At 48.3% G+C, this 26,687-nt stretch overlaps 2 protein-coding genes across 4 annotated transcripts; both read right to left on the bottom strand.

Moving 5' to 3' along the window:
- Positions 1–5,125: 5,125 nt before the first annotated feature.
- Positions 5,126–7,716, bottom strand: c19h1orf216 (chromosome 19 C1orf216 homolog). Its single transcript, XM_066717154.1, has 2 exons — positions 7,601–7,716; positions 5,126–6,547 (listed from the first exon to the last, which is right to left on the bottom strand). Exon 2 carries the CDS (start codon positions 6,542–6,544, stop codon positions 5,435–5,437), a length of 1,110 nt encoding a protein of 369 aa, XP_066573251.1. The 5' UTR covers positions 6,545–6,547; positions 7,601–7,716; the 3' UTR covers positions 5,126–5,434.
- A 2,550-nt stretch (positions 7,717–10,266) lies between these two features.
- clspn (claspin) lies at positions 10,267–24,380 on the bottom strand. Of its 3 annotated transcripts, none has more exons than XM_066717151.1 (24): positions 24,154–24,380; positions 21,398–21,536; positions 20,915–21,294; positions 20,245–20,391; positions 19,608–19,664; positions 19,362–19,434; positions 19,137–19,239; positions 18,462–19,012; positions 18,186–18,374; positions 17,724–17,908; positions 17,232–17,437; positions 17,081–17,145; positions 16,813–16,997; positions 15,445–16,024; positions 14,653–14,716; positions 14,489–14,576; positions 14,261–14,370; positions 13,998–14,162; positions 13,251–13,372; positions 12,915–13,042; positions 12,714–12,831; positions 12,526–12,599; positions 11,542–11,700; positions 10,267–10,868 (listed from the first exon to the last, which is right to left on the bottom strand). In XM_066717151.1, the coding sequence occupies exons 1-24, from the start codon at positions 24,175–24,177 to the stop codon at positions 10,761–10,763; spliced, it is 4,020 nt and encodes a 1,339-aa protein (XP_066573248.1). In that variant the 5' UTR covers positions 24,178–24,380; the 3' UTR covers positions 10,267–10,760. The 3 variants fall into 3 exon arrangements, with proteins under 3 accessions (XP_066573248.1, XP_066573249.1, XP_066573250.1); XM_066717152.1 differs by having other exon boundaries at positions 24,207–24,380; XM_066717153.1 differs by lacking the exon at positions 24,154–24,380 and adding an exon at positions 23,929–24,132.
- Positions 24,381–26,687: the final 2,307 nt, after the last annotated feature.

Raw genomic sequence — 26,687 nt, 5'->3', positions numbered from 1 at the left:
CAGGGTTAACAACACTCACTCACTTACACTCTCTCTCTCTCTCTCTCTCTCTCTCTCTCTCTCTCACACACACACACACACACACACAACACATGACATACACACACACACTGACTGATACAGACGCTGATTGACACACTGACACTGCCTGGCTGCCAGGTTGGTGCACAGTGCAGCATGGCTGTAGAGAGCGCTGCCACGAATCAACAAGTAGTAATATTGTATCAGCGACAGTCAGAGCCGACCAGCTGTCACACTGACCACGATCACTCACAAAACAGCGTTCACCGCAATAAGAAAACAACACAGAAACTAACAAACCTAAAAACAACGGGCGGATGGCCGAGTGAGAGCGGGACAGAGAGTGGGGGCTGGCTCGCACAGAGCCGCGGGTTTCCGCTGTGTGTAGATGCCTAAACCCGGGCTGGGCGGCGGAGTTCGGGGGGTAATCCGCAATTTCACGGGTCTGAGGCGGGCTGGGCACCCTTTCGCCGGCCCATTGTTCCCGGGTGTCGCCGTTTAGCGGCTCTTTGCTTCTGTAAACTGCGACGGGCTGCGAGAGTGACTGAGTGTGTGTGTGGTGAGTGGGAGTGGGGGGGGTTGAGGACATGAGAGACCACTTCATCTCAAGGGGGCTGAAAGAAAAACAGACAGAGAAAGAAAGAGAAACACAAAGAACAGGGAAAGAGAGTTACACAAATGGAAGCGACAATCGCCTGAACGAATCCCTCCCGGCAGCTGTCTTGCCTGCCCTGCCCTGGCCGAGCCCGCTCCCCCCGGCTCCCGCCCGCCTCACGTCGCCCCTCCCGGGCTGCACGCCCCCCGTGTGCCGGCACACGCACCTGCTGCTTTGAGCGCCATGGTCACGGGGGAGGCGGATTATCCGGCGGGCGTGACGCGCCCATCGCGCCGTGAATGGCCCCACTCAAAACCCTTTATGCGTGAAAAAGCCCCCTTTACTGACGCTTTTGTCCGACACGATTTTATGAGGCAACATTGGGCATTATGAGGTTTGTGGATCTGCATGGGACTCTATAGAGAGGATTAATCCTGTCATCCACGGAGGCGAATAAACGTTTAACCCGCTGTTTTCATATTTATTAGCTGGTTAAACCGGCCGAGGCAGCTGAGACGGCCGCCCTGCATTCCCACTGTCACCGGACAGACACACACAGACAGACAGACAGACAGAGAGAGAGCTGCTCAGAGTCACTGCTACACATATAGACAGACAGACATAGGCAGGCACAGAAATATATCTCGTTCTGCACTCTGGCAATGATGCAATATTTTGGACACATCACAGTACAGCACAATACAACACAATAAAACACCCTGTCACAGAACTTCAAGCAGAACACAGTGGGTCCAAGGAGTAGATTTTCGTATAGTATAGTACAGTACAGTGCAGTACAGTTTATATGGTGTGGTATAGCACAATGCAGTACAGTTAATTAGGTTTAATGTAACACAGCACACTATAACATGGTGCTGAAAACATTTCACAGCCCTGCACAGAGCCCTCACCTCTGGGATGAGCTGGAGCAGTGAATCAGGAGGATAGACCTGTACAGACCAACTGTAGTATGGTGTACTATGGTAAAAACACAGTGTAGTGTGTACTGTGGTACAAACACAATCATGTGGAGGTACACACACACACACACACACACACACACACATACAAATAAACATTCATATACACATTCCCTGAGAAATTATGGCCTTGGGTTTGTGTTTAGTAACACAATTAGAGTTGTAGTTGAAATGTTATAATGTAGAACCGTACAGCACAATACAATACAATACAATACAGTACTTTATAATATATAGTATAGTACAAGTATTACAATATAGAGTATTATAGCACAGTGTATCGCACTGCAGTACAGCATATTACAGTCCAATACAGTATATTACAATCAAATACAGTGTATGCAATACAGTATATTATGGTATACTTGATGGTATAAATTGATAAGCTTCTCTAGGGCAACAGACTAGGTAGTAAATAAAGACTTCAGTAATAATGACATGATAGCATGGCATTTCACTGAAACTTGCAAACAACGAACTGCAATATTATGTTTTTTGTCTCCAGCGACACTTGTTTTCCCTGTATGAAACCTTATGATTGAGTATGACATTTTTCTGTCTGATATATCATTTTTTGCTCCTGTATGACATTTCTTAGTAACGTATGATACTTTTTATTATTATTATTAATTATTATTAATAATAATAATATTAACATTATAATACAATGTGTTGCAGTCTAATTCTTGGCTCATTAATGGTATAGTAATGGTTAATATTTTACCACTACACCACAGGTCTGTGTTGGTTGCTATGTAGTGGCATAATCTGACTTCCTTCCAGTCAGACAGTGTGGTATGCTGTGGCGTGTTGTGGTGTGTTGTGTTGCTGTGTAGTGTGTTGTGACATGGTGTGTGTGTCTCTTTCTCTCTCTTTACTCTCTCTATGTTGAGAGCCTCAGGCCACCATCACCCCCCCTCCATCGACCCCCCCCCACTGTCAGGAGCGATTGTTTCCACACCAGCAGAACTCCCAAGGCCATTGGAACACGCCAAACCAGCAATGCACAGCAACACGGGGGGGGATACGAGATGGGAGAGAGAGAGCAACACAGGGAGAATGACAGAAACACAGAGAAAAGGTTCTGAAAGGGTAAAGGTCAACCGACCCACAGTGCTGACCCCTGACCCCTGAGTGTGTTGACTGCGGCTTGTAGGGGAGGGTGAGGTGTGTGTGGAGAGGGGCTGTACTGTGTGTCAATCTGCTTGTGTATGTCTGTCAGTCTGTCATACTGTCATGTTGAATGTTTTTATTTGTAAAATGTAAAATACTTTCACTTAATAAACAGTCTGTCATATTCAAATTCAAAACAAGCTTTTTTGGGATGACAAGTTTACACAAGTGTACACATTTACAGGTATAGTAAAGACAATAGAATAAATACAATAAGATATAAAGTTAAAAAAGAGTTCAATAACTTTACATATTTTACAAGTGTACACATTTTAAATATATGTAAAGACATGTATTACTGTCTTTGTATGTCTGTGCACTATAGAAAAGGAGAAAGACAGAGAGTGGCAAAGAGAGACCCAACCCGAGAAAGACAGGAAGAAATAAGAAAAAAATATATGAGAGAGAGAGAATACGGGGGGGAGGGCTGTGCTTCCTAATTCTGATTCTTCTCTCCCCCTGTTTATCAGTCTAATAATACCCTCCCCACCCGCATACACGCACCGCTCACTTGCTTGCCAGTTTATATTTTGCACCTGTAAACTTATCTTGCAGCGCTCAAAGACTCCAGGGGGACTGCAGCTCTGTCCCACTGCCGCCATCTTGTGTCCTGCTAAGGTACAACAACTAGCCCTTGAATCACACAGTTGAAACAGGCGGTTTCAACTCTACCACTCTTGTGCCGTCTGTTGGCACAGCGCGGCGTGACACTGGAGAACAACACCGTATTTAAACATCTGAAAAACTATTATGATTATGATTATGATTTTCACCACTATACACTCACCTAAAGGATTATTAGGAACACCTGTTCAATTTCTCATTAATGCAATTATCTAACCAACCAATCACATGGCAGTTGCTTCAATGCATTTAGGGGTGTGGTCCTGGTCAAGACAATCTCCTGAACTCCAAACTGAATGTCTGAATGGGAAAGAAAGGTGATTTAAGCAATTTTGAGCGTGGCATGGTTGTTGGTGCCAGACGGGCCGGTCTGAGTATTTCACAATCTGCTCAGTTACTGGGATTTTCACGCACAACCATTTCTAGGGTTTACAAAGAATGGTGTGAAAAGGGAAAAACATCCAGTATGCGGCAGTCCTGTGGGCGAAAATGCCTTGTTGATGCTAGAGGTCAGAGGAGAATGGGCCGACTGATTCAAGCTGATAGAAGAGCAACTTTGACTGAAATAACCACTCGTTACAACCGAGGTATGCAGCAAAGCATTTGTGAAGCCACAACACGTACAACCTTGAGGCGGATGGGCTACAACAGCAGAAGACCCCACCGGGTACCACTCATCTCCACTACAAATAGGAAAAAGAGGCTACAATTTGCACAAGCTCACCAAAATTGGACAGTTGAAGACTGGAAAAATGTTGCCTGGTCTGATGAGTCTCGATTTCTGTTGAGACATTCAGATGGTAGAGTCAGAATTTGGCGTAAACAGAATGAGAACATGGATCCATCATGCCTTGTTACCACTGTGCAGGCTGGTGGTGGTGGTGTAATGGTGTGGGGGATGTTTTCTTGGCACACTTTAGGCCCCTTAGTGCCAATTGGGCATCGTTTAAATGCCACGGCCTACCTGAGCATTGTTTCTGACCATGTCCATCCCTTTATGACCACCATGTACCCATCCTCTGATGGCTACTTCCAGCAGGATAATGCACCATGTCACAAAGGTCGAATCATTTCAAATTGGTTTCTTGAACATGACAATGAGTTCACTGTACTAAACTGGCCCCCACAGTCACCAGATCTCAACCCAATAGAGCATCTTTGGGATGTGGTGGAACGGGAGCTTCGTGCCCTGGATGTGCATCCCACAAATCTCCATCAACTGCAAGATGCTATCCTATCAATATGGGCCAACATTTCTAAAGAATGCTTTCAGCACCTTGTTGAATCAATGCCACGTAGAATTAAGGCAGTTCTGAAGGCGAAAGGGGGTCAAACACCGTATTAGTATGGTGTTCCTAATAATCCTTTAGGTGAGTGTATATTTGTGTATACTGTGTGAACAGCTGGTCTGGAGTGGTTCAGGCTGCCAGCATGTCTCTGTGCTTGAGCAGGAAGCTCACTCTTCAATACCAGCTGTGCACATGGCTGAGCTGAGGGGCTGCAGCCCAGTGTGTACTCCATAGACCAGGACTGATGGAAAGATGGACAGAATGGATAGCTGGACAGGTTATGGGTGCTGTCTGATCGATAAGTTCAGGGTATGCATGTTTTAAATACCCTGGTGTCTCTGAACCGAAGATATTCTTCTGTTTCAAGTCATGTCAGCTCTTCTAATTAACATTTTGCCCCTGGCCCCCTCCTTGCCAGTGCCCAATGAAACACACACCCCAGATCACAGATCACAGTGTTTATTAAACCACAGTCAAACAGACAGCAGAGAGACATACAGGCTGCACTGAAGTACAGAGTATGGTGAGGGCTGAGTAGGTACAGAGCACAGCAGGAGATACAGTGGCATACAGTGTCTTAATAACACGGCTTGGGGGTGTTTGTGTGAGTGTGGGTGTCAGTGTGGGGTGTGAGTCAAGGGCAGAGGAGGAGTCAGGGTCACTGTGGGGCAGGGCTGTGGGTTCAGAGAGAGCTGTGTGCTACCCACCTCCTGCAGTCTCTCTCTCCCCCTCCCTCTCTCCCCACGCCACCCCTATGCCTGGCTGGCCCTGCCCCCCCGACGCAGCAGCTCCCTCCGGTGTGTGAGGATGATGTCATAGCTGCCCTGCAGGCGGCCCTGCTGCTCTCGGACCCGTGCCAGCAGCCCACGGACCCAGCGCACCAGGGCCAGGCGCCGGTACATGGTGAGCTGGACTTGGTGCCGCTCCTTCTCCTGGGCCTTGAAGCGCTCACGGTCCCGCAGTGTCCACACGGCCTGCAGCAGCTCAGGTAGGACCAGGCTAGGGTCTGAGTCCGAGTCTGACACTGGGGGGCCTGGGGGGGGTGGCAGCAAACCCACTCCTGCTCCAGAGTCTGACCCCTTCACTTCCCCTTCCTCCTCCTCCCTCCCTTCCTCTCCCTCCTTCTCTACGTCTCCCTCCTGCAGCGGAGTCCTCGAGCTGGCCAGCTGCTCTGCCGCTCTTGGCCCCCCCCTGCAGATACGCTCCCAAATGCAGCCCAGCGCCCCCCCCTCCTCAGTCCCGCTCTCCATGCCCAGAGAGGAGGATGAGGAAGAGGAAGAGGAGGAGCTGCTGGACCTGCAGCTGAACTCTGAGCCACTTTCCCCCTCCTCCTCCTCATCGTCCTCCTCATCCCCCTCTCCCTCCTCCTCCTCCTCCTCCTCCTCCCTCCCTTCCTCCAGCCCCTCCCTCTCTCCCTCTTGGTCCACTTTGCCTCGGCCCTCCTCTCCCTCGGGCGGCACTCTCACCACTTCCTCTCCCCCCTCAGGCACTGGCTCCAGACTCCTCCAGCAAGGCAGGCGGGGAGGCAGACTGGGCCGGGCCGGGTGGTTCTGCTGGCTCTGCTGCTTCTGGGCTGGGGGGTCCAGTTGGTTGAGGTTCTCATCACGAGTCAGCGGGATCACCGGGGTCACCAGGCTCAGGCCCTCCATCCCTCTTTTCCCCTCCTGCTCTTCCTCTTGACCCAGGAAGTTGAAGTTGCCATCCTTGTCAGGGGCCACACTGCACTTCCTGTCTGACTGCAGGTTGCTCAGGAGATGCAGGGAGGATGAGGACACACCCCCTACTCCTCCACTTTCAGACCCCTGACCTCCGACCCCCACAAATGCTGGGTTCAGGGCTTGATTTGGACAAAGCCCAAACATGACCTGCCAAGACAGAGGGGGAGAGAGGGAGAGGGAGAAAGAGAATGAGAGAAGGGGAGGGAGAGGACACTGGTTGTACACAACTATATACACTACTGGGAATTCAAATATCTGTCTCTGTCTTTCTGTCTGCCTGTCTCTATACTAAGGGACAGGTTACTCCAACATCTCAGGGGTACCCGTCCAATTCCGAATTTACAATTTTAGACTTTGCACATACCTAAAATAATACATTTTTACTTGAGGGCTGCATTTCAGGTTCACACGGCAGCGGCAGTGTTGTGATGTACAGCGCCAGACCCCCCCCTTCCTGTACCAATAGGCTCTCCCGCTTGATCGTCGTGCCCGAGCGTGTGGTGCTGAAGGACAGCGACGCAACGGACTTGCGCACTGCCAAGGCCAGGAGCAACACCACCACCAGCAACCCCGATAACAATAATCATAATGATCATACTAATCATGTGTGTGTGTGTGAGAGAGTGAGTGCAGTATATCTGAGTGTGCAGGTGAGTCTGTGAGTTGATGAGTTTGACTCTTGGTGTGCAGTCGTGTGGCTGTGCAGCTGTGCTGAGGTGTAGTTGTGTTGTTGTTGTTGAGTTGCGTCTGTACTTTCAACGAAAACACCCCCCAATCAATATACAATATTTTTTAATAATAATAACTCACCAACATCCGATACTCACACTCTCACACACACTGTAATTCTGCACCGGAATGCAACGCTAACACACCGAAACAAGAAAAAGCAGTTTTTTTAAAGTATAATAATAATAATAATAATAATAATAATAATAATAATAATAATAATAATAATACAGTGTATCGGTAATAGGATTAATGTCTCTGTAGCTGTGTTATGTAAGACAGCAATGCCGCTGTATCAGTCTGTCTGCTCTCTCTGCCGGCCGCAGAGGAGGAAGCGAGAGGCGCCGCTCCGCTCCCGGGCAGCCGCCTCCCCGCTGCCCTCTCTCCGTCACAGTGCTCCACATTAGCGCCATCTCCTTCTTCATCTCGTCCTCATCGCTCTACCGGCCCGGCTACGACTACGGCTCTTACCGTGCAGTGGGGCTCTGTGCTGTCACACCGACCAGGCTGCTCCCTCTCTCTCTCTGTCTCACCCCCCTCACTGCCTTCCTACCTCAGTCACTCCTCCTCTCTCCTCTCAGTGTTTATCCTCCTTCAGCCTACCCTCCCTCCCTCCCTCTCTCTCTGGCTCTCTCTCACTGTCTCTCTCTCATCGGCAGGAAGGCTAGCAGAGACTGACTCACTTCCTAAACTGGGCAGGAGCAGAAACGCAGGAAGCAAAGTACATTACAATTTTTTTTTATAATAATGAGAAACAAGACAGATAATGTGTGTGTGGCAGTGTGTTACTATGTGTGTGAGTCAGTGTGTGTGAGTGCTTATGTGTGCATGTGCATGTCCAATTTGTGTGTGTGTGTGCATATGCAATTGTGTGTTTGTTTGTGTGTGTGTGGCATATCCTACATTCTCGGTAGTAATAGTAATAATAGTAATAATCTCACAGAGGTGCTGGGGAGACAGACGGATAGAAAGCCCCAGTAATATCCTCCCTCTCCACCTCCCCCCGCACCCCCACCCCCACCCCCACCCCCACAAAAGGATCCCATGACAGCCTGTCGCTGGTGGCATCGCAGCATCATGATCATCCCTCTCTCCTCTCTCCTCTCATCTCTCATCCCTCGCTCCATGGCTCAACAACAGACCCATTTACAGCATCAGCCCTGAAGCTGCGCCTGCCCCCCTGCACCCCCCCCCCCCCCCCACCCCACTGCAGATTTAACACATAAAAAATACATCAAAGACTCAGCCAGGCCCCAGGGCCCAAAACACGAGGAGTCAACAAGAGCCTACATAGACTGCTGCTGCTGGAGAGAGAGAGAGAGAAAGAGAGAGAGAGAGGGAGAAGGAGAGGGAAAGTGACCTTTGACCTCTGACCCCTACACCTTGCCCCCTGCCACACACGAGGTGCCCTGCTATGCTCTCTCTCTCAAACTCAGAATTTACATTTTGAAATATCGAGATTGGAGTGAGGGACGCCAGTGCTGAGGGACAGGGCAGTGGCAACAGTAAACACACACAGTCACAATATTAACACACACACACAATTTCCCATTATATTTTCAAATTAGTAAGGGAGAACAATTATTATTTATTTATTCACACATGACCTTGTCCAGGGCGACTTACAGTTTACACAAGAAACATAACAAATTAAAATAAGTATACCTTAAGTACAATGAGCTAGCAAGTGCTCTGGCAAGTGAGATAATAGCTAAATCCTAGATATGGGTAGGAATAGGAGAAGATGCAGAAAAATGACTGAAGTCCTAATAATATAGAAGTAAGAAGGAGCATAAGGAAGCAGAGTTTAATGAAGTGCATAAGAGCAAGAGTGCTGAGCCGCCCAGGGAAGCCGGCTGCTGTATTACAGGTAAAGTCTGAACAGGTGTGTCTTGAGTCATCGCTGGCAGGTGGTCAGGGACTGAGGACTGATAAACGATGAATGCAATAATAAACATTGAGGATTTTCACACATATCAACAGACATATCTACAAAGCTTGTATCAGTCTCGTATGGACGATGTGCATAGTATTGTGGACACAGAGTGCTCAGTCTCTCAATGTGCATTGTGCTGCTTGCTTGCAGGGGTTGTTTTTGTAATGCAATGCTGCCCTCAGCTGGGGAGGGAGGGAGACAGCATGTGGGAGAGGGAGTGGATGGGGAAAGTGCAAGACAATGCCATAAAAGTACCAATTAAGGGGGAAAGGAGCAGCCAGATGATTTCAACAGAGGTTTATAGCAGTAGACCCCGACACTGGTCCCTGTGCTGCCGTTTTATGCTCCAACTCAGCTCTACCTCACTCCAGCCCTCAGTGCAGTCAGAATGAGCCAATTGCAGCAGATAGTCCTGGCACATTAATAAAGCGGTGAGCCTGGGGAAGGCGGCGGGTGAGTCTAGTGGCCCAGACGGATGGCCCCCCCCAAGGCCTGTCACCCTTCAGATTAATATCAATATCAGATAGTGCCTCCGCATGCCCGTCTCCCCCCCACATTACCTCACTCTCAATAGCTCCTCTGTCTCCACACTCCTGTTTATAGCAACTAAAACATTCGCCAATGCCACCCTCCTCTCAGTGAGCTGTTAATAACTCAGTCAGACCACCCCCACTTATCAGACACACAGCAGCTTAACACTGACCTATGTACAGTACAGTAACGCACAGTACACAGTGTGTACACACACACACACGCACACAAGACAGGCTCCATTTATAATAAAGTCTGACTACCCCCCACCTTTCTCTGCAGGGCCATCACAGCCTTGTAATCAGGGCTAATTAATGAGCAGTTAAGTGACGGAAGCTCTTCAGCAGCCCCAACTGGCTCCCTTGCACCCACAGAGATAACGTTAATTTACTAACGAGGAAATATTAAACTGCAAATAGAGTGGGGTGTGTGTGTGTGTGTCAGTGCCTTGTTCCCAGTCTCAATTGGATCAGTGTTACCAGTGGCTGGTTTAACCCATCCCCCCCCCCACCACACACACGCTCAGAGAGGAGGCAACATGTCAAGTGTCCCTTACAGCCTCAGAAACATTTTCCTGCCCCAGACAGTTGGAGAGAGTTTAGGGATTGATGTTTACCCCTCCCTGCCGCTCCATCCCTCCAGTCTAAGAAAAAAAACATATAATAGCAACTTTTTACATATATATTTTTTTATTAAAATCTTTAATATACAGCTTGAAAACACAATAGAAAATAACTATAGCCATTTACAATTTAAAAATAAAACTGAACATTAAAATCTGATTAAAAAAAATTCTACCAAGGAGGTTCCTAGGGGTCCAGCGAGGGTTCTTATAGGGGGTGGTGTACATGTTCTGGAAGTCTGACAATCACTGCCCCCTAGGAGCAGTGGGGTCCTGTGGTCAACACTGTGGTTCTGAGCAGCAGGGCGGGGGGCACAGGGCAGCCCAGGTTCTGTGCGAGAGCTCAAGTGTGACAGAAAGCAGAGATAAGTGCTATGTGTATGAGCGAGAGCATGTTTGTATTGAAGCGAGTGTGACATTGAGTGTGTGCGTGTATTTGGTATCTCTCTCTGACCTCCTGACCCTCCTCAGCACAGCCACACTGTCTCCTGCTTTCTGTCCAGTGCTCAGTGCACACCCCTCCCACCCACATCCTGGGCTCCTCAGCTCTCTAGATAGCGGAAGATGCTGAGCTTGGAGGCGGTGGGGGCCTCTATGCAGGGCTTTTTGGCTGGAGGGGCTCCACTGTGCATCTTACTGCGTTTCTTCCCCTGGGAGAGAAGGACATGGTGGTGAGAGACTGCTACCTGTTCATCTGAGGCTCACGCTGTGAGGCTCCCACAGTCAGTCAATGTATGTCAGTCAGTCAGTCAGTCGGTATCTATGCTTGCATTTGTCGGTCAAGTCAAATTCAGATTGAAAACCAGCTTTATTGATTGATTTTACAAGTCTGGAAGGAAGTATAGTACAGTATGGACAGACAAAAAAAAAAAAAAAAAAAAAAAAACTTTCACTACTCAGACTCAAGAGTCACCCCCGCAGACTGCTCCCCCTTGGGTCACAAGTCTGAACTATATCACTGCATAAGGTTGTGTATTCTGAGTACTACAGTCTGCCCAGTCATCTACATGTTCCCCATTCTGCATCTGTCTGCCTGTTTATTTATGGCTGTACTCCTCACTCTATGTGCTGCTGCCACCTAGTCTGGGGGATGAATACCACCACCACATTTGAGTTATCTTTCCTGTGAATAACACTAGCTATGATAATGTAATAAAACTGTGAAAATAAAATTCCAACAAATTATCACGAATATCCATTTGATGTTTGCCTGTGACATTGGGCAGACTGCTGTCTGCGATCAAGCCGGCAAAGGGTTGTGAACGCTGTGTTCCCGAGTCTGTGTGTCTGTCCGCTTGCCTGCCCCTCTGGCGGTGTACACACCTGTGCGGCCAGGCGCTCGGCCCCTCCCTCCTTCTCAGGCGTCAGTGTGTGGAACAGGAAGCCGCGAGAGCTGCGCGGGGCGCCGGGGGCCAGGTCAGACAGGGAGGCCAGCTTCTGCAGCACGGCCCGGGGCTGACTGAGCAAAGAGCCTCTCCGCACCTGAGAAAGAGAGAGAGAGAGAGTGAAAGATATATATACACAAGCTGTTAAAAGAATTTGAATGTATGTTGTCTCTTGGTGAAATAGAATACAAAGACAGATATTGTGGTGCGGTGCTGGGGGACGCGGTGAACTGCGAACTGCCCTGCACCTCCCCAGAACCCATGGGAGGAAAATGACTGGGAGAACACCCGAGAAGAAAGGTGTTTGTGTTCAATACTGAAAAAAATAAGTGTATATTATGTACACCTGTACATCAAAGAAATCTTACTGCATTACAGGTGAAACCGCGTTATGCTGAACTTGCTTTGGCCGTGAGCATTTCCATTAATAGTCAACAAATCATGTTTGTTAGAGATAATGCAGGGTATGCAGTAACTAAATGTGTTCTACAATGGTTAAACTATCTCCATTCTTTAAACTACAACACTTATGTTATAAGCCAATTTAAAAGATAGTCCATTAACAACAGGTACTTGTGGTACAGGTACTAAACACTGCTAAAATCAACCATGTGGGCTCAGTTTCATCACACAATCTGTTTGTGTTTGTGTAATGCTTAGGAAAATGCAAAATTCATATCAATTTGAATTTATATTTATTTCTCATTCTTCAGTCCGTTTTCAAACTCCATTTCATCCTTAACTTATACTGTATTTTATACATGGTTTGTGTAATTGTATATTTTCATGTATGTATGTATGTATTGCAACACTACTGATTGTAAATCATGCTAATAAAACACCTTTAATTTGAATTGAGAGAGAGAGAGAGAGAGAGGTTTGTTAAAGTGGCGAGAGATGCAGAGGCGCGCAGTGTACTGACCAGGCAGGGCTGGCCGGGCCTTTGGAAGGGCATTTGGGTGGGGACCTTCGTCTCCTTGGGTACCAGGGGTGCTTCTGAGAGATGCAGAGAGGGAAAGGGGTCAGGATTTCAGAAAGTCTGCTGTGCTTAGTGTACGGAGGTCACTGTGCTGTGTCAGTGTGTCAGGAGCAGCATCTGGATCAGTGCACCTTTCTGCTGCAGTTTCTTGGTGGTAAATTTCTTGGCCAACTTCATGAACTGACTTTCCTCGCCGATGTCTTCCTCCTCCTCCTCTTCCTCCTCCTTCTGTGCCTCTGTGCTGGAGCTCTTAAACAGAGAGTGAGATTACAGATATAGAAAGCAGATACACACACAGAGAGATGGAGACAGATACAGACACACAAACACACCTGCTCTCGCAACCACTGCTCTCTTTCCAGCCTGTTCTTCCTCCTCTGCACCTCAGCCTCGTCCAGATCCTCCTCTTCCTCCTCCTCCTGCTCATCACCCCCCGCCAGCCCTGCCTCTAGCAGCTCATCTGAAGGAAGACAGACACACAGGGTTAAATAGCTACATTACGGTTTAAACAAAACCTGAAGACATCCAAGACAGGGACACCATGGCTCGAACACCCTCCTTTGAGGAAGACAGACGGACACACAAAGACAGACACACAGATAACACATGCAGAGACAAAGACATCCACAGAGAGTCAGACAGAGAGACAGAAACAAGGACACACTGACCAATGTTTTTCCAGCGGAAGCGCCTGGCCCGGCCCGGCCCATCAGAGTGCAGGTCCCCGTCTGCGAGATAGCGCTCCTGATACAGACGCAGTCGTCGCTTGTCATCATCCAGCACCTGCTTCCTGTGGGGGGCACACAAAGCACAACTTAAATCTGCCCCTACTGACACAGCACCCATCCCACAGGCAGGCTCCCCGATTACGACGCACTGCGACCAACCATCCCATGGTTCCAAATCTGGCATCCTCACACAACTGAACCAGCTGTTTATAGAGCATGCTGAAGGCCCGCAGCAGCAAGAAGAACTTGGTAAACAAAACTAATCTCGACTGCAAGAACGCTAAAGGCAATTACAAAGATCAACTGCAGTCTGCAGACGGATACTGTCCCACAATGCACTGCTTCATCTCTATAGCTTGTTTCACACTCACAACAACACTTGGTTGAGTGGCAATGAAACTAATTGGAAATACAGGGACAGCTTGTATCAATTTCCCACATTATTAACAGCACTAATGTGTCCGACTTTTGTCCAAAGGCAACCACACACTCAATGTGAAACTGGAAACAAAATGTACAAGTAAACAGGAGGATATAGTTAAAACTGCCTATTGTCTGGAGCAAAAGCACAGAATATAGATGAAAACTGTGTGCAATGCATTTATAACAACCCCACCCCCTCCTCCCAAACACAACACAGTGTGTGTGGGGGTGTTGCACAAGGTTGCCTCCCTAGTGGACACTCACATGTGGATCCTGTTGACCTGGTCCTGGAGCTCCTCATCTGAAGGCAGCTCCTCCTGCAACTCCTCTTCCTCGTACTCACTGCCCTCGCCCTCGTCCTCCTCATCCTCACTGCCCAGCTCACTGCCCGACAGCTCTGCCTCCTCCTCCAGGAACTGAGCCAGACGCCTGGAGAGAGAGAGAGGGGGGGGGTTAACAGTCATCTCATACAATTTGCACAGACAGACACACACACACACATAAGAACATGTTAATCCTTCACTCACATCCTGCGCTTCACTCCTCGTCGGGCCATAGCCTCCTCTTCATCCTCCTCCTCCTCTCCCTCGTTCTCTCCATCATCTTCCTCTGCCTGCTCCTCTTCCTCGCTCCCCTCCTGTAATAGCACAAATCCCAGGTCAGTCTCCTGGCCGTGGACCCTGCCTGTCCACATAGACTGGACCCCTCCTCCCTGAGCACCGCAAGCAGCACAGTGGGAGGACAGCACGTCTCACCTGGTCACTCAGGCTGCCCACATCTGACAGCAGGTGAAACTCGCAGTCTTCCTCCTCCTGCTCCTCCTCCTCCTCTCTCTGCTCCATCCTGAAACAGACTGCAGTGTCACAACATGGTCTCTCTCCACACTTCCTCCCAGCCCCCTGCTTGGCCCTTCTCCTACCTGTCTCTGGGGCCAGTCTCAGTCTGTGCAGAAGCACTGGAGGAGGAATGGGAGGGTGAGCATTCTGCAGGGAACAGAGCAACAACACCAGTTACACAACCACCACTACCACCAACCACCACCACTTACTCTGAACCTCAAGACTTCAGGAGTACGCAGTTGGAACTCACAACCCGCCCTTTACAACAAGAACACAACCATATATTTAGTTTTCAGTTTCAGTTTAATAAATACAAAATGAACCAAGCTCACATGGAAGTGAATCACGAAAACAAACCACAGTTAGTTTCCAAAGGAACTCAGCACATATGTACCCAAGGCAAGTGTGAACAGGGAGCACACCGATACATTGTTTAAAAGCAAACAAACCGAACTGAGTTAGTTTGAAACGAACGCAGTGTGAATAGGGGGTAAATCTAATTTCAAAGCTTCTGTTAAGAGATGGCTAATGGATCTTTTTTGTATAGATAATTACTCACACTTATGCTTGCTTGTAAATTACGTGTATATTTGTATTGTAATTGTTCCATCTGCATCTTTCTAAGAGGACCACAGTGGAAAGAAGTCTGACTTTTTTGTGTTTTTATCCTCGAAGGCTCTGTGCTGTGTACTGTGCTTTCAGTCCTTGCTTTGTGCCGGTATGGGCCTGGTGTATGCATTTAACTTTCAAATAAAACGCACTGAGGCTCAGCCCACTCCCGAGAGCCTGGCAGAAACACAGCACCACAGCACACAGCCCAGAATCCTGTGAAACAGCACAGAGCACACAATACAAAACCCAGAGCTGCTCACCTGGAGTCATGAATTTCCCAGAGCACAGAGCCAGCAGCTCATCCCTATCCGTGTCTGAGCCAGGCTCCTCCTGCCGCCCCAGCACAGGGATGTCCCGTGGCGGGGCCTCTTCTGCTCTACCCCGCTGCGTGGCACAGTCCGGTGTGCCGAAGCCACCTGAGCAGAGCCCCAGCAGCTCACCCACAGTGCTGTCCTGGCTAGTGGTGGCTGGCTCCCCACTGTGGCCAGGGCCGGAGTGGTGCCGTGTGCCAAAGCCGCCAGAGCAGAGACCTAGCAGCTCGCCCATGTTGGCATCCATGGCGTTCTCGTCCAGACTGTCCAGCAGCAACTGCCGCTTGTGGTTCTGGCCCAGGCTGCGGTATTGGCCTGGCCCAGCACCTCGTGGGCCCACGTTCAGGAAGCCGTCAGCATCCAGCAGCTGGCTGTGGGTGTCCTCCTCCAGGGAGAAGCGGCCTTGTGAGTCCCCGGCTCCCAGGGGCCCAGGACCAGCCTCAGCAGGAGATGGGGGGGCATACAGGTCCTGGGAGTCTTCCACTGGCAGGGACAGAGACAGGGAGGGGTCTGACAACTTCCCTGAGCTCTGCGAGAGGGAGAGAGCAAGAGAGGGAGGGAAGGAATGTGAGGATCTTATAGGTAGAATGAGTGACAGAAGAGGCATGAGAATGGAAGACACAGGGAGGCGGAGAGGGAGACTGATAGGCTGACAAATGAAAATATTGGCAGCAGGAGCCGATGATGAAAATATCTGAGCAGTGCAAGTCCCAATTTGAAAGGTAAATGAAACATTATGCTGAGCCTTCTCGCTTTCTCTGTCTCTTTGGAGGTTTGTTTTTCTTGTCTTATTTTTTGATATTGGTGAAAAATGCACATTATGCTACATTTTTATTTAAATAAATAAATCCATTACATTACACAAATATCTGAGCAGTGTGTGAGACTCTTAAAACAATTTGCCTCACGGGTGCCTTATTAATATGGAGAAGTGGTTGTTTTCAACCTTTCTCCCTTTCTTTCTATGATAATAGCCAAAAACGATTTCCTGTAATCAAACCAGTTACTTGCAAAAATCAGTACTGCGCCACCTTGAATCGGTCTTCTACTTATCCATAAAACCAGAAGGGTCTGGTGCGATAGACATTTTACGACTCGTGCTCGGTAACTTGAAACACACGATTACAAGCAGTACAATAGGAACACATGGCCTTTCATTTCTTGTAAGCGCAAATACCTGTGTGTAGCAGAGGCACTTGGGAACCAATATGACACTGAAAAATAAGTTAAATTAATCAGATGTGACCCATAGTCTTTCCTGATTGGTTGATTCAGGCCTTCAGATATTTCAGACCAACAACACCAGCACTCACTCACCTTGGAGGTGGAGCTGAGGAAGCTGGGCCTATAGAATCCCGGGGACGGCGAGCGGAACACTCCGGCAGACACACCCCTACCAGCTGCCCTGTTCACTGGCTGGTAGGATGGGATCATGGAACCAATCAGCTCAAAGCTGCTGTTGTGGCTGTTGTCCTTGGGCAGGGAGTCGTCTTCCTCTGAGACTGACAGAGAGACAGAGCTGTTAGACTCTGCACTGTTAATGTAAATAAAGACACCCCTACCACCCCCAGCCCCCACCACTCACCCATTTTGGAGTCTCCCTCCAGCCCTGTTGGCCCAGCTCTCCTCAATGCATCCCCAGTCTGCTCCCTATAAGAGACACAGGCACTCTATCAATACACACACACACTCAGTCAGTCAGTCAGTCAGGTCAAATACACGACAGTCCCCCTCACCCTGTGCGTGAGCAAGAGCTCCCAGCAAACAGCAGCAGGGTCCCCTCTGTGGCCAGTGGGTATGGGGGGGGCGAGGGGGCAGTGGGCACCAGGCACGGGTGCCTCTGGCCCTCAGCGTATGCATTGCTGGATACTTCGTCACCTCCCTCCCCCTCTTCCTCTTCCTCCTGCTCCCCATCCCCATCCCCTAACAAGAATTCCACACCCTGTAGAGAGATACAGAGGAGAAAGAGGGAGAGTTAGAAAGAGGTAGGGAGAGAGAGCTGCTTTGTGTATTATCTATTCATGTCAGTGTAATTCTACAGTATAAACTGCAAATGAACAAAATATCACCGGAACTGGAAGCGAGGCTCTTGAATGCTGCAGTAATGCTTTAATTTCAATTGTGACTGCCCAGGCTGTGGGTCTGGCCGCTGCCGCCGGTGTCTGCCCCACAGGGCCAACAAGACAAGACTGTCTCCCTCTTACTGCTGGGCAGAGCGCCTCCTTTACCTCTGCATCTCCCGTCTCCAGCAGCTCTCCCTCGGACTCGTCTGTCATCTCTTCCTCCTCCTCTTCCTCTTCCTCACACTCTTCATTGTCCAGACGCTGCAGAGCTGCCCGCCGCTGCCTCTCCTCCTGACGCTTCTGGGCCATTGCCAGCTGCAGTCGAGACTTCAACAAAAGCAGCTTCTCGCCTGAGAGAGAGAGATTTTATGGCTGTAATTACAATATTTTTTATTATATACATTACACACAAACTTTTTTTTTTAATATTGATTTCCCACACAGGCACCCCACTGAGCACACTGTACCACACAGTATAGGATAAACCCACCCTCCTGACATGGGAAGTTTATAAACTACCGATTTCACAGAGGGGTTACATCATTGTAACAAGCTCATGCACATCATGAGCCCCATTACAGGAGGGGACCAGTTCAGGTCAGCATGTGAGAGCAGCGGGGTCAGTACCTGGCTTCGTGGTCAGGACCTCCTCATCTCCCTCAGTGACAGTGACTGTCAGTGTGTCGGTCAGCAACTGCAGCTGCCCGGAGGGGGTGGTGTCCTTGCGCAGGACGCTGAGCTGCAGGCTGCGCTCTGACCGTGCCCGTGGGGGAGGCTGGACGTGGTGAAGAAACCTCTGCTTCAGCTTCTCCAGGCCTGGAGGGCGTTGCACAGAGACATTACTCATCTGTACCATCAGATAGAGAAAGGGACAGAGAGAGACAGAGAAGGTCCAGCCCTTACCCAAGTTGACAGGAGGGGGTTCCAGCTGTATGAAGGCACCATCATCAGGACACAGTCTGGGCATGGGCAGTGGGTCCAACCCCATCTCCCGGAGCCGGGCCAGCCTGTCCTTGCGGGCAGTGGTGGCAGGGGGCAGAGGAGTGGCCTGCATACTCTCCCTGCCCCCCAACTCTTCCACCCCTGTCTCCAAACTCTGTTGTTCCAGTAGCTCCTGTCCAGCCTGGTTCTGAGCAGCTGCAGGTCCCTCTTTCACTGGTTCTGTCCCCAGACTGGACTCTTCAGCGCTGTTCTCCCACACCAGCAGTCTCTGCTCTGTGACAGCTGACATTGTGACCAGCTCTTCCTGGTTCTGATCCACACTGGCTGGGCTCTCATGGACTCCTGCAGGATCCAGCTCTTCAGTTGGGTTCTGGGAGGTCGCATGCGGCTCAGGTTCTGCCTGACGAGCTTCTGGGTCCGACACCGCAGGCTGCTGGGGTTGTTTGGGCTGGTTCTGGTCTTCCTGGGGGTGGGAAGTACCAGCTAAGCTGCAGGGCTGGTATTTAGTGGACCTGAAGGACAAAGAGCTGTTACAGAGCTGCTCTCTCTGAGCAGCGCCACTGAGCTGGGTGCCTAGGGCCATGCACAGTGCCTTACTGAACTGAACTGAACTGTATCCAGTGTGTGTGTACTTACTTCAGTAGGGCCATGGCAGGGCCAGCAGGCTGGGCTCTCCTCCTGAAGAACTGCTCAATGGTCTTGGGCTCTGGCAGGTGGTACGGCAGCCCCAAGGACGACTCTGAAACAGCCAAGAGAGCAGCCTCAGACAGCAGTCACTAGACACTCACACTGACTCACTACTGCAGCCAAAGACACAGCGCACAAAGTATCACAATTTCTGACAGACAGACAGGTCCTCACCTCGGACGAGTCTCTGGCTCTCACTGTGCAGCTGTTTCAATGCCTCCCTACCAGCTCGGGCTGCTTTCCTTTCCTGACAGACAGACGAGGACAGAGTTAGGACAGATACCGAGACAAGAAGAGGTGAAGGACAGATACACAAAAGAACAGACACAGGTAGTACAGAGAGGCTGACATACAGACAGTTAGGTGAAACAGTGAAACGGTACTCAGCATGGACAACACAGGGTTCAAAGGTCAGCTCACCTTGCGTCCGGCCCTGTGGTCCCCTTTTGACTCCTCTTCCTCCTCCTCGCCCTGCTCCTGGGAACAGGGATAATGAACAAAAGGTCAGAACAGTATTCACACACAAAGCGAATCAGCAGAACACAGAGCTCTGAGGAGACAGGCCAACACTGGGGCAGCTGCCCGATCCCTCTCCCACTGAGAGACTGGGGCCTGAAAGCTGGTCAGGTTTCTCAGATCAGAGGGTGCTGCAGTTTAGGGTGGCAAGTGTAATGCTGCCGAGGGGAAAGGTTAGTGAATGCCGTGTTAAGAGAGCGAGGCGAGTATATTGTGCAGACCCCCCTGTGTGGCCACAGCGTAGTAACCAGCACAGCCTTAGGACCAAGCCCCGAGGTATAAGTGGAGCAGCACAGACTCTCCTATTAACCCTGTCATGACAACACCGCTCCAAATTGTACTACCAGAAGAGTATAAACCCAGACCGCTCAACCAAACCATAGACTCCCAGCTGACACAGCACAGGCCCCACAACACCCTGTCCTGAAGTGTGAACTTGGCTGTGACAGCACACTGCTGCAGTAACCCTCTGAGGCTGCCTCACTGTGGTGTCAATACATCCCCTGCCTGCCCCGTCCCAGTATTGCAAGCCCTGTCCCACCTTTTGTTTCTTGACCGCCTTCTTCACGGCTGCCCGGATCGCCTCCAGAGACTCCTCCTCATCCTCCTCTTCCTCCCCCAGGCCCGTGTCAAACAGGTCACTGTCCCCAAGTAGACAGCCGCTGTCATTCAGGGAAGCGGAAAGTTGCTGACAGACAGTGGAAGGGAGAGGGTTACTTACAGAGATCATTGCAGTGCTGCCCCTGGTGGTCAGTGAACCACTCACAGGCCCTGCGCTCCCCTCTCACTGGTACAGCACCCCCTTGTCTCCTAATAAGGGCACTGCAGCTCAAGCCTCCCTTCACAGGGCCAGTGTGAATTACAGCATGACCCAGAAAAGCAGGTCAGCCAGGTCTCTTGAGCTGCTGTGATAATGTACAGAGTGACTCTACAATTGTTGAACCATTTCAATTACTGGCAGTAATATGGACAGATAGAATCTTTTAACATTTTGATTGAAATGGTTCAAAGAGTAATATAAAAAAATAAGTACTGGGAATAAGATGACCACAGCAGCTACAGCATGTGCATCCTGGGCCAAAGCTCAGCTGTGCATCTGGGATAACCTGGGAAAGACTGGAGCTACTGTACCCCTCCTCCACAAGCACAACACTTGTGTATAAGTTGTGTAAGCTTTAACAACACTCCCTTGACCCCATCACAGCACTCACCTCTCCTCTCTCCCTCTTCTTCAGCCTCTCCACAGCCTTCACCCTCTTCTGTGCCTTCTCTCTGCGGCGCTGGGACCTCTGCGGCTTCCTCTCCCTTGCTCCCTCCCCTCCCTTCTCCCTGGGAGGGGACTCTTCACCCTGGCCCCCATCTGGCTGTCTGTCCGTCTCACTGTCCTCACTGTCTAGAGCGAGCCGAGCAACTCTGCGCACCCCCTTCCCTGGACTCTCGACATCACCCTCCTGCATCTGCTCCTCCTCGCTGGACTCGGATAGGACAAGAGCCCCAGTAAGCCCCACTCCTTCTTCTGCCTCGCTGTCGCTGTCTCTCAGCGCCTTCCTGCAGCGAGACTTCCTGTTCACAGTCACCTCCTCATCAGAGTCTGGAACACAGAGTACAGTCAATCCTACTGCTGAACACCACAGACGGAGACAGACTGACTGACCGACTAATATGCTGACAGACTGGTACACTGACAGACTCACCTTGCTGCTCAGCGCTAACAACTGGCACAGCACCCCCCTCTGCCCATCCTGGGGAGCCCATTCCACAACTTCCCTTCCCACTGTCCACGTCACTCTCCTCTGTAGCTGTCTGTCTGTCCCCAGACAGCACCTCCACAGCCTGGATGGAATTAGACAGTTGGTTAGTCACTCAGTCAGTAACACAGGCAATGAGAGGCAGCCCCAGTGGAACAGCAAAAAAGGAACACAGTCTGGAACAGCACCACACTGCAGTACACAGCATAGAACAGACACATAGTACAGCACTGCAGTACACACAGCGTAGAACAGACACATACAGTGTGGGAAATAAGTATTTGATCCCCTGCAGATTTTGTACGTTTGCCCACTGACAAATAAATTATCAGTCTATAATTTTAATGGTAGGTGTATTTTAACAGTGAGAGACAGAATAACAACAAACAAATCCAGAAAAACACATTTCAAAAAAGTTATAAATTAATTTGCATGTTAATGAAGGAAATAAGTATTTGATCCCCTATCAATCAGCAAGATTTCTGGCTCCCAGGTGTCTTTTATACAGGTAACGAGCTGAGATTAGGAGCACTCTCTTAAAGGGAATGCTCCTAATCTCAGCTCGTTACCTGCATAAAAGACACCTGTCCACAGACGCAATCAATCAATCAGATTCCAAACTCTCCACCATGGCCAATACCAAAGAGCTGTCCAAGGATGTCAGGGACAAGATTGTAGACCTACACAAGGCTGGAATGGGCTACAAGACCATCGCCAAGCAGCTTGGTGAGAAGGTGACAACAGTTGATGCGATTATTCGCAAATGGAAGAAACACAAAATAACTGTCAGTCTCCCTCGGTCTGGGGCTCCATGCAAGATCTCACCTCGTGGAGTTTCAATGATCATGAGAACGGTGAGGAATCAGCCCAGAACTACACGGGAGGATCTTGTTAATGATCTCAAGGCAGCTGGGACCATAGTCACCAAGAAAACAATTGGTAACACACTACGCCGTGAAGTACTGAAATCCTGCAGCGCCCGCAAGGTCCCCCTGCTCAAGAAAGCACATGTACAGGCCCGTCTGAAGTTTGCCAATGAACATCTGAATGATACAGAGGAGAACTGGGTGAAAGTGTTGTAGTCAGATGAGACCAAAATCGAGCTCTTTGGCATCAACTCAACTCGCCGTGTTTGGAGGAGGAGGAATGACCCCAAGAACACCATCCCCACCGTCAAACATGGAGGTGGAAACATTATGCTTTGGGGGTGTTTTTCTGCTAAGGGGACAGGACAACTGCACCGCATCAAAGGGACGATGGACGGGGCCATGTACCGTCAAATCTTGGGTGAGAACCTCCTTCCCTCAGCCAGGGCATTGAAAATGGGTCGTGGATGGGTATTCCAGCATGACAATGACCCAAAACACACAGCCAAGGCAACAAAGGAGTGGCTCAAGAAGAAGCACATTAAGGTCCTGGAGTGGCCTAGCCAGTCTCCAGACCTTAATCCCATAGAAAATCTGTGGAGGGAGCTGAAGGTTCGAGTTGCCAAACGTCAGCCTCGAAACCTTAATGACTTGGAGAGGATCTGCAAAGAGGAGTGGGACAAAATCCCTCCTGAGATGTGTGCAAACCTGGTGGCCAACTACAAAAAACGTCTGACCTCTGTGATTGCCAACAAGGGTTTTGCCACCAAGTACTAAGTCGAAGGGGTCAAATATTTATTTCCCTCATTAACATGCAACTCAATATATAACTTTTTTGAAATGCATTTTTCTGGATTTTTTTTGCTGTTATTCTGTCTCTCACTGTTAAAATACACCTACCATTAAAATTATAGACTGATCATTTCTTTGTCAGTGAGCAAACGTACAAAATCAGCAGGGGATCAAATACTTTTTTCCCCTCAGTGTAGTACAGCACTGCAGTACACACAGCGTAGAACAAACCCACAGTACAGCACAGCACTGCAGTACAGACACACAGACACACAGTGTAGTACAGACACTGTACAGCACTGCAATACACAGTTTAGTTCAGGGACACAAAGTATAGTACAGTCCTGAAGTATAGTAGAGACACGATACAGTGCAGCCTTGAAGTACACATCGTGTAGTTCAGACACGCAGTGTAGTACAGACGCTCAGAGGACAGTAGTGAAAACTAAGTAGGGAACTAGTGAGATACAGCAGAGAGCAGGGAGACCACAGCAAACACACCACAGTGGAAGCGCACATGCGCGTCTGAGAAGAGCAACACAAAACAACAACACAGCGCAGATCAGGCGGGAGTCGCGGCCGCGGTCACAAAGCAGCCGGTTCATCAATGTACCGACAAGCCCGAACAGGCCAAGCACAGACTGACAAGAACACACCGATTATTATTTTCATAGCATTAACCGATACATCTGTCACGCAATAAGTTGTTTTTCTCCAGATTCCAGTCTTCCTGCAATGTATTGCTTGCCCATTTTGTCGGTTTATATGTATATTTCATTTATACATGACCCGTCTACCGTGGATTGACCCAGCACTCACCGCCTTTTCACAACCGAATCGACACACTTCCAGTGCGGTAACCTCGCCCAGCGAAAGTCTCTATCGGCGGACGGATATCTCTGGGAGTCAGTCTTTGACCCGGACACACACCTCGGATTTGCTTAAACGCAGAGACGTGTCCTACTACACACACGGCCAGCTCGAGTTATTACTTGTAGATTTGTGTACATACATACTTCACACAAAAAATCATAATGACTTTACCTGTTGGGAGAGACTCTGACTCATATTAGCGTATCATAAGGTTTAAAACTCGCCTTAAAAATCATTAAAGGCCACGTCCACTAGCCTGTATCTCCGGATGCAGTATGTAGAGATGTAAGTATATCAAATTCAAGCGAAATTCCTATAAATTCGCGGTTAATCCCGCAGCCGCGCGCCTCTGTCCCGCCGCTCGCGCTCTCTGAAAGGAATTTCAACTCTTCGCGCGCCGACAACACGAGACCGCCCCTGGCCTGTCAATCACGCTCCTCTAAACCCGCCTCCGGGCGATCGCTGCACTGTGATTGGATGAGCGCTCGTCGAGGTGGTGCGTAAAGCGTAAAGCAGAGGCTGGTGTCTGTCAGTCAAATAATACTCCCGCCCCCAAAGGATAGATTGTGCCAATCGTAGCCTACCTGGTACAAATACGGAAATCCTCTTTAAGGGTTAAGGGATGATACAGGTTTTGTTGTTTGTATTTTAATATATACCAGCACTACAGAAACAATTATTATACAGGTTACAATATTGGGAATAAAGGAAGAAGGGTGTGTATTTGCACACCCCTCTAGGTACGTCTCACTGTTCGTCTGTTTGTGTCCAAAGTCCAACACGCACGTCTGCCGTAAAGCTGTGTGCCGTTGAGGTCGCTGGTACTCACAAATTATTTAAAGATACTGTAAATGAAAATCCTCTATCTAATATACGGAAGCTCTTTGCTTTAAATTCGATTTACATTTGTCCAGTGTGCAGGATATTGCATTCCAACTAAAAAATAAAAATAAACTTAAAATATCAAGTTTCAAATAAATACATATCACTACATTTATTTGTTAACTTATTTATTTCAACATTTTCAACAATATCTTCACTATTTCTCTTACATTTAAATGTCACAAAATCCTGCTGTCAATCAAAGCTAGTGGGCAGCATAGAAGTGTTTGAGTATGAGGTGTGTTGGTATGGACCAGGTGTGTCATAGGGACTGTTAAGGTTAGATGCATTTAAGTATGATGTATGTACAATATCAAGAATAGAACACATCACACTATCAGAGCAAAGGCTACCAATTGAAAATACAGCACTGTGTGGGAACTGCACAAACAACAATCTGAAGAAAGGTATTGGTACTTGCAAAATAAGTATTTGTTGTGGCTATAACTGTATATGATAAGAATGATGTGAGTCAGAATACTTTTAATATGATTAACATGTACAATACAAGGATTAGGGTACATGAAGGACACGGTATGTGTGTAATGGGACTGTAATGGGAAAGTCTGAAAGGATGCAACATAGGAAAGATGTAACTGTGTTCAGATAAAACTTAAACCACACTACAGATGGAAAAATATCACCAATCAGACCAATTTTGAGGGCTATAAGACTATAAACCACAGATACAACAATTTATTGTCCATGAGGAATAACACTGTGTTAATTCTATGTATACACATGAGTACCTATTGTGCACAGGTCCGTTATCCAACTCTGAGATATACAAGAACTAGGAAAGAAGGAAAAACAATTAGAATTACAATTAAGTTGAAAAGGCAAGAGAAGGTGCTAATACCTTTCCCTGGCTAGGGACGTCTGCTAATGAATAAATAATAATCATAATATAACGCTACTGGTAAACTGGATCCATTGGCTTAGCTACTCCTAGATAGTAGGTAGGCACAGTGTAAATCTGGTTCATCCATTTATTATTATTACTGATCATAGTGGAAATTGCCCCCCAAAACAATTTAAGCAGCTTTTACATCATACGTCATAACCCCTTTCTCTGCAGTAGAACAGATAGGCCAGTGTTATACAGGACAGTCAAGAAGTACTATCATCACGTGGAACCAAAACATATTATATGGAAGCAAAACAATGTCACACAGGGACTAAAAAGTATCATTACATATCTCTCCAAATGGGAACTATACATCAATGTATAGTTTTATTTATGACACATAAAAACAACAATCAAGCTTTTAAACTGTTAATCTTAACTCTTTTATTTTTTATATGTGATACTATTAAATTAAATTAGATTATTCTCTAAATATCAAACATAAATATTGCACGTCTTACCAAGAAGGTGTTTTTAAGAAACATTTAAAAACATATTCCAACTTATTTAAAAAGTCTGTTATCTAAATCTTAGTTTATTTAATGTTCGTATTGAGACTATGGCATCCACATTCTCTGTCTTGTTGACTATTATGAAAGTGTGATTGATTGTTTTTTCCACCAAAGCAGGAAAGCACACTGTGTTCAGTAGGGAATTTCATTGTCCCGAGCAAGGTTAGCGATCAGTTTTTGGAATCCAGCCCACTCGATGATACTCACTGGACAGATATCTCGTACCATTACATTCACAATCAGGTTGGTGATTTCCCTTGCTCAGACACTTTAAGCCTCATTTTCTACTTAAAGTAAGCCAACACAGTCATAGTGTGCTGCTATTGCTTTTTAGTTTTGTATTTGGAAGGATGGAGCCACAGTAAGTGGTTCCATAAATTTGTTGTTTTTCCAGAATAGCTCAG

This window comes from Amia ocellicauda, chromosome 11 (genome assembly GCF_036373705.1).
Source record: "Amia ocellicauda isolate fAmiCal2 chromosome 11, fAmiCal2.hap1, whole genome shotgun sequence".
Taxonomy (NCBI): Eukaryota; Metazoa; Chordata; class Actinopteri; order Amiiformes; family Amiidae; genus Amia; species Amia ocellicauda.
This window is presented reverse-complemented; position numbering and strand designations above follow the sequence as displayed.

Coding starts and splice junctions, on each gene's coding strand:
- clspn (XM_066717151.1), bottom strand. CDS start 24,177: ATGAGTCAGAGTCTCTCCCAACAG. Junction 17,146..17,231: donor AGCTCTTGCTCACGCACAGG/GTGAGGGGGACT, acceptor TGTCTCTTATAG/GGAGCAGACTGGGGATGCAT. Junction 12,832..12,914: donor AGCAGTGGTTGCGAGAGCAG/GTGTGTTTGTGT, acceptor TCTCTGTTTAAG/AGCTCCAGCACAGAGGCACA.
- c19h1orf216 (XM_066717154.1), bottom strand. CDS start 6,544: ATGTTTGGGCTTTGTCCAAATCAAGCCCTGAACCCAGCATTTGTGGGG.